The sequence below is a fragment of the Hyposmocoma kahamanoa genome, unplaced genomic scaffold, assembly GCF_003589595.1.
Source record: "Hyposmocoma kahamanoa isolate Upper Pololo Valley unplaced genomic scaffold, ASM358959v1 202, whole genome shotgun sequence".
NCBI classification, from domain to species: domain Eukaryota; kingdom Metazoa; phylum Arthropoda; class Insecta; order Lepidoptera; family Cosmopterigidae; genus Hyposmocoma; species Hyposmocoma kahamanoa.
In genome coordinates this window covers 247,868-255,237 of record NW_020653726.1, presented here as the reverse complement: position 1 = coordinate 255,237, position 7,370 = coordinate 247,868, and the positions used below count along the sequence as shown (strand labels likewise).

Sequence of the window (7,370 nt, the reverse complement as noted above, 5' to 3'; positions counted from 1 at the left end):
TTTACACCCTGTATATAATCTCACTGCTTGGCCCAGGCCTTCTCCCATAATGGGAGAACTTGATCTGTGATTCCCACGCGGGTCCATTACAGAAGTTCACACACATCATTAAATTGCTTCACAGACCTAGAAGTTTCCTTCCAATGTTTTCCTTTACCTTTTTGGTGGCTCATAGTAAATTACAAATTAAATTTCACACGTGCATTCGGAAGAATTCAGAGGAACCCGAATTCGAACCTCTGCTTGAGGGCCGGTAGGTGAAACTATTAGGCCACGACTTTTAACTTGCCACTTAATTAATAAATGCAAAACTAAAATTATAACAGGCTATTCTCAGAACACTGTGGCAGGCCGGACAAGTAGTAAAACCGATTGAAATTTAATCTGCAATTTAAAAATCTTATAACACAAAAATTTATATGAAAGAAAATGCGGTATTAAAAATATACTATATACATATAGTCCATCCATGACATGTAGGGATACATGCATGGCAAGAGACTACGTATGCATTTGATCTCCATAGCACCTGATGAAACGACGTCATGGTCGAGGATGGAGCTGGCACTTCTAAATAATGCCTACCCACTCTCGCCTAAAAAGACTCATGTTATAGCGTTCAGGGAATAAGTCAGCCGCCAGCAACCAGCCGCTCCATAGTCGTTAGCCATATAACTGTTTAAAGACAATGTTTTGTGTTGTATTAAATATAATTCGTGATATGAGCTATCGCAACTGTTGTTGGGATCTATTTATATCGACCATAGAAATGTAAAACGTGAAAAAAATCAAAACTCTAATGTTTATTAGTTAGTTGTAAGGAAAATTAGAAAGTTTCAGCTTTTCCATAATAATAAATAAAATTACAGTTACGATTTTTAATTTTCTTAAAAAAATTGCTTTAAATCGCTCTACTGTAATATTTTCCAAAAGCATGTTCGACCTTTTACTATTCCAACCGACGTTGACGTTCGACATATGAAGTCAAAATATTAATTAAACATTATATTTTTCTATTTAACAATTTGTATTTACGCTATGCGTTTTAATACAATATTATGCCGCTATCTTAGTTTCCGATAGAAAAGATAAGATTGCCTAAATTGATCAAAATTATAAATATAAACCCGACAGTTCAATAACAAACATTAAAGACTAAGATTTAAAAGTAGAAGCACCTTTTGATTTTCTTAAATATCTTTTTACTAAACAAAAAAAAATGAAATATGTCAAAGAACTGATTGTATTTAATATAGTGTTAATTAAAACAATAAACGGTACGATTCACGACTTAAATTTAGAAGTAAGGCATCCACCATTTGACCCAAGAATTTATGAAGATGCATTGGATCCAGAGCTGTGCGCTGAACAAATGAGATATTTGACTACAAACGGCAATATGTTAATGGTGACATGTAAGTATACTTAAGTGACGACAACCGGAGATTTCGACTCTGGCCACATTGAAACTCCTTGAAGTCGTGACTGGTTGGTGTTCGTAGTCCATTTTTTCATAAAATTATAACGTAAAAACTCAAGATCATTGAGTTGCCCATGCATTACTATTAACCTAATAAAACAAAGTGAAATATTGTTAGTATTATGGGCATCTAATCCAGTATCGTCGATTTCTTCAAATCGGGTTCTATATACTTTTTTATGATTATTAAGTGACGAGGTGAACAAGTTGTTCGCCTGTTGGTAAATCTTACACTTGCAATACCACTCAGAGCTTTCAATCGCAAAGATCCGAGGAATATTGCCACTGTACCCGTCATCCTTCAACATAGAGTTGTGCACATGGGTGTAATTTCATCAGCACCTTTGCCCTTCAAAACCGGAACGCAGAAATCCTCACTGTACTTCTCTGATCGAACTCTTTCGCAAGGAACTCGACTGCTATTGAAATTATACGAAACCGTCAATCAAACTGTTCTTATAATATGTGCAAACGTTCTAATATTGAAAGAGCAAAAACGTTTTTAGAGTTTTCTTTGCTTTTGTTGATTTGTACTTGTTTATGACCACTCAAAATAAATAAGTATTGTTCTTCGTCAAATCAAATTTCTCAACTCCAAATTCATTCAAATTTGCAGTTATTGAAGCTGGTCTGCGATTACCCAGAGGAGTTACACAAGGAAATTTGCTAGATTTGGGAAACTATCATCAGTGTCTTGGCATCAATAAGGAAGTTGAACATATGACTATAAAAGGAAAATACTGTCGAATCAGCGTTGGTTTGAATGAAGAACTTATAAATAGAATAAATTATTCGAATATAAATCTGCTTGACGAAGAAATAAATATAAAACTTGAAATGCTTAAAACACATACGATTAAAAGCACAACCGACAGGGCTCATATAAATGAAATGGAAAGATTACGGTAAGTTTAGTGGTAGTTGTAGTGGCGAGTACCAATAACTTTAGACATCAATGATTGTGTTGAAAGTAGACAATTTTAAACAGGTAACCTATTGGCGCTCAACATGCATTGGGATAACTTTTCCATGAAGTTCACCCATCCTCACAGTGGTCACATGTATATGTTAATTGATGATGATAGTGAAATTAGAAAACACATGTTTCCCCATTTCAATGTGATGAATTTAATCCTGACAATAACAAATCTTATAAAGAAACTTTCAATTGTATTGTTTTACTGCAGTGGAAACCATTCCATATTCAGCCTCACTACACTATGCTTAAAATTTAATTCTCAAAATCGTACATTTCCAGATCAATGGATTCTTTGAACCTGACCGCCATTCAACTTAGTTTGTCTATCTGCATTCCAAAGCCTTGTTCCATAAAAGAAGATATGACTTACCTTGTCAATGAACCATCATTGGTGAAATATAAAGAAGAATTCTGCCGCTTCAAGGGTGATAAACCATGGACTCCTGGTCTGTATGTGGCTGTGTAAGTAATTACTTGAACATCCTTCAACAATAGTATACGAGTATCTTATCGTAAATGGCTGCACTACAATATTTTGTACACGTTGTTATGATAAATAAAGTGCTACAATGAAGTGACATCTTGAAAAGTGTTATTACTAAGCTGACCATTTACCATAGAAAATATGGTGTATTCTAATTCAATGGTATTTTCTTTAAGGCAATGTTTAATGAGTTCAGAAAAACAGACTTTCTTAAAAAAAAAATTTAATATAGTTTTATTCTACTTCAGCGTCATCTTTTCGCTCCTTGGATTATTGACCGTACTTAGTACAAGTTACGATGTTTGGCACACATTTATTTTAAATCGTGGTAAGTATACTTGCTTATATTAATAAATTTAATTTTATTTATGTTAATATTTTTGTTAGTAAATACATTTAGTTGACTAAATATGTTTATTATTTTCGACGAAAGATAGCGAAGTTGCTAACATATTCGTTATTAAATCGAACAAATCGTTGGTTATCAAACTGGCTGCTTTTATTGAGCTTGCTAGTAACATTGTTCAATCGTCTGACCTAATTCTAAATATTTTAATTCCTAATATAATGCATGTAATGAATACAAGAAGACAAATCGATCAGGTCATCACTCTGTATAATAATATAATATAATAAATAATATATAATAATATAATAAATTCTCATTTCAGATCCAAAAGCTTCCAATACGCTGTACCGATCTTTCTCTATATATACAAATGCGCGTCGACTGACCACCTTCACCACCACTTCTGGTGCATTGGACTGCATCGATGGTATTCGGGCAATCACAATGGCATGGGTTGTTATTGGACATACGTTTTTGACTACATCGCCAATCCTCAATGTTTTGGAGTCTATTGATGTAAGTTACCTTTCAATTTTAATTTTTACTTCGATTTTAAGGTTTTTTTTTGTTTTACACCCATTACCTGGCACAATAAATAGCAGAGAAAAGGAAAGGAAATAGGGAAATCTATTCCGGGGCTGTTACACGAAACACCACAACCGATTTTGTTTTCTAAATTTATTCCACTGGCAAATAAATCCTGAATCTCGTTCTAGCGACTAAAGTTGAATCCCAGCGATTGCAAATCTAATTATTTGGATCGCCAAATTATTTGGGTGTTCTAAGTCAGTCAACCAAATAATGATGGATCACGCTAATTAATTATAACTAGTGAAAAATTGAATCAATTACCAAATAATCACAAAACCCTGGAAATGTATCTTATAATAACATTATGTTTCATTTTGTAAAGCGCCTTGTAGATATGTAATTGCAAAATTTTAAATCTTCTTAGCATTAGTTTGTCGGAAGACGTTATTGAATTTATCACAGAAAACCGCACATGTAAAAAATCTAATAAAAAGCGTAATAAAAATAATTGTTTGTTATTTTCCAGTGGGTCCTCAGTTTCCAGTCAATATGGTTAACAGCAGCACCAATAAGCGTGGATACTTTCTTTTTGCTCAGTGGTTTTCTTCTAGTTTACTCTAGCGTTGGAAAATTGAGCAACAGTAAGAGCTGTTTATTTTACTTAGATAATTCCATTTAATCGTACAAAATACAAATTTACTATAATTTTATGAATTATTTGTAAAACGCCGTTTACTTTTTAGAGATATTCTAATGCTGATAGTTAGTTAACATTATATCCATAAATTATAATTAATTTTAGGCATTGACCTTGACGATGAATAATTTTTTTTATTCATTTTCAGTGAAACTATTGAGAAATCTGCATCTATTCTATTTGACCAGAATCCTCCGTCTATTTCCTCTACTTGCATTGATTGTGTTGCTTCAATCGACCGTTTTTCACTACGTCGCCGATGGACCTTCTTGGACAGTAGTGGCAAGGATGACTGAGAACTGCAGGATCAACTGGTGGTCGACATTACTTTATGTCCAGAATTATGTTCATCCGATGGTATGAATTTAAATTATATTAATTTTCTGAAGTTGCCCTTGACCAAAAATGGAATAAATAATACGCTGATACCTCTACCACGTCCACGAGAAATAAAATTAACAACCACATTTTTTTCTTTCAAAGTTTGTAAAATCCATTTTTAGTGTACACGTGGCTCAGTAGCAAACCACGTGCTAAACTCCAAGTTGGGCCACCATAAGTTTTGAAATTCTAAAGATTTTATCTACTTATTGCAACATATCAAAACTATTTATGTATTACAAAAAACACGCTGTGTTTGCAATTTACTTTAGCTTCAGAATCACCGTTGATTTGTACTACATTGAGACATGCAAAAATATATTATGACAGCGTGTTACTTACCATAATAGTGAGTCGTTCTTTGACAATGCGACATACAATATTTAATTTCTTACATTCCAGTGTGTTGAACACAGTTGGTATTTGGCAATTGATATGCAACTTCATATTTTGTCACCAATTGTGTTGTTCTGGGTGCTAACTGGAAATAAAAGCATTGCTTGGTCTGCTCTCATCACAGCTCTATTGGCTTCTCTAATTGCATCAACAATATTTAATTTCTTGCATAATTTTCCTGCTGCCACTTTGGTCCCATCGTAAGTAAATTTAAATTGTTTGACGTTAATAAATCTTTATAAAAGAATCTGTGGATTAAACTTTTGCATGTTGTCCCTGAAGAGAAAAATGAGTCTTCTCCCGGTATATTTGTGTCACAATTGTGAAATTTTACAATGTTAATTTTTTTTTTATTAGAACACTTTTTTATTCGCTAGCAAGTGTTCATTATACGTAACTCATTTATTATTTTCAGGCGTTTAGATGATATACTCAGATACTCAAGGATGTATTACATTAACACATTAACAAGATGTTCTCCATTCTTTGTCGGGATGTTATTTGGATACTTGGTACACATTTGTAGAGAAAAAGGCGTTATACTTAAAAAAGTAAGGATAAAGTTGAAGTAATACTTTTTAACAGTGTCAATTGAAAAACAATAATAATGTCTAGAAAATCGACTAACGAAGAACACTTTGTTCATTGAGTGGGATTGAATGTTTTATTTGCTCTCATAATCGTTTGAGAAGGGAAACAGGAAAAATGTTCAATGAAAATTGAAATGGACTGTGCAAGAAAGCCACGAATTTTTTTTTTAAGAAGTATTGTTTTTATTGGTTTTTATAACTTTACTATTATTATTATAGGCGATTTCGTGGGTTTTCTTAATTTTTATGCCTTACATGACACTTGTCACAACGTCTGTTATTTTTGATCACGAAACTAGACATGCTGATACCGGCATTAAACGTAAAATGTATTCTTTTCAGTATCAAGTTCTAATATTATGGGTTTGCGCCTTAATAGTTCTGTCTTCGGCTTTCTATGCTACTACGCCAGCAAAAAATATGGAATGGGACAATCAGATTGCCGATAATTTTATTAACTCTTTCATGAGACCTTGCTGGGCCGTTGGAGTCGGCTGGTTGATTTTTGCCTGTGCTACGGGCTATGGAGGTACAATTTACTTTTATTAAGGCGATTCTTTAACTGTTTAACCTCCTTATTTTCGATAGTACTAACAGTGGTCTAAGTAGCATTTTGCATATAATACCTATTTAATGGAATATATTTTAAATTTAATTACGGTTTTATTTGATATTACCCATTCCTTTGTACAATAAACGGCACGCTCAGTTTTGGCGTTCCAGATTACAATTCAATTCTATATTTTAATTAGGATCTTTACAATTTTAGTTACAGGTTATTAAAAAAAAACATTGAAATATCTTCCTTAGTAATAAATATGTGATATTTTCAGGTCCAGTCAACTGGTTTCTGTCACTAAGAATGTGGAAATTGCCATCGAGATTATCATACGCTATATATTTATTTCACTATCCGATACAGACGATTATAGCTGCGACGTATACTGAACATGTCTACGTATCGGTCACAAAAATGGTAAGCATTAAACTGGTTAACAAATTATCAGTTTGCAGTAAGCATACGCGTCCCTCATGGTTCAATTTTAGGTCCAATTCTATTTTGCACGTGTGTTAATTAGTTACTTAATTTCGCGTGTAACGTCACATTATTGCATTTAGATGACATTTTCCTGTTATATCAAATTAAAAGTTTTTTATTCGGTTTTTATTCTCACTCCTTCACTGTTCATGCGTTCAGACTTTGGAACGCACTTCCTATTTCTGTTCACGAAAGTACATCGTTAGCTACTTTTAAATTGAGTGTTATTTATTTACTGTCTATCTTTTATAAACGTATTTTATTTGAAATATGTATTTATCTAGTTTGTAATAGTTTAATATTATTAATATTGTATTACATAATTTTGTATTTTGTGCACGTAAACTCGTCATTGTAGTTATTTTGTCCTGTATTAAGGTCTGCAGGAAGAAATTTCTTATAGAAATAAGCTGTACCTTTTGTTTGTTTTTCTTTTATTAAATA

At 32.8% G+C, this 7,370-nt stretch overlaps 1 protein-coding gene across 1 annotated transcript in view; it reads left to right on the top strand.

Annotated features, from left to right (window-relative positions):
- Positions 1-1,219: 1,219 nt before the first annotated feature.
- LOC113227063 overlaps positions 1,220-7,370 on the top strand; it is a 24,467-nt gene continuing 18,316 nt past the window's right edge. Inside the window, exons 1-11 of the mRNA XM_026459936.1 lie at positions 1,220-1,415; positions 2,097-2,385; positions 2,739-2,921; positions 3,192-3,271; positions 3,615-3,808; positions 4,350-4,464; positions 4,669-4,877; positions 5,304-5,497; positions 5,713-5,848; positions 6,230-6,416; positions 6,721-6,900. Coding sequence (XP_026315721.1) covers positions 1,220-1,415; positions 2,097-2,385; positions 2,739-2,921; positions 3,192-3,271; positions 3,615-3,808; positions 4,350-4,464; positions 4,669-4,877; positions 5,304-5,497; positions 5,713-5,848; positions 6,230-6,416; positions 6,721-6,900 — 1,963 coding nt within the window. The remainder of the gene's footprint in view (positions 1,416-2,096; positions 2,386-2,738; positions 2,922-3,191; positions 3,272-3,614; positions 3,809-4,349; positions 4,465-4,668; positions 4,878-5,303; positions 5,498-5,712; positions 5,849-6,229; positions 6,417-6,720; positions 6,901-7,370) is intronic.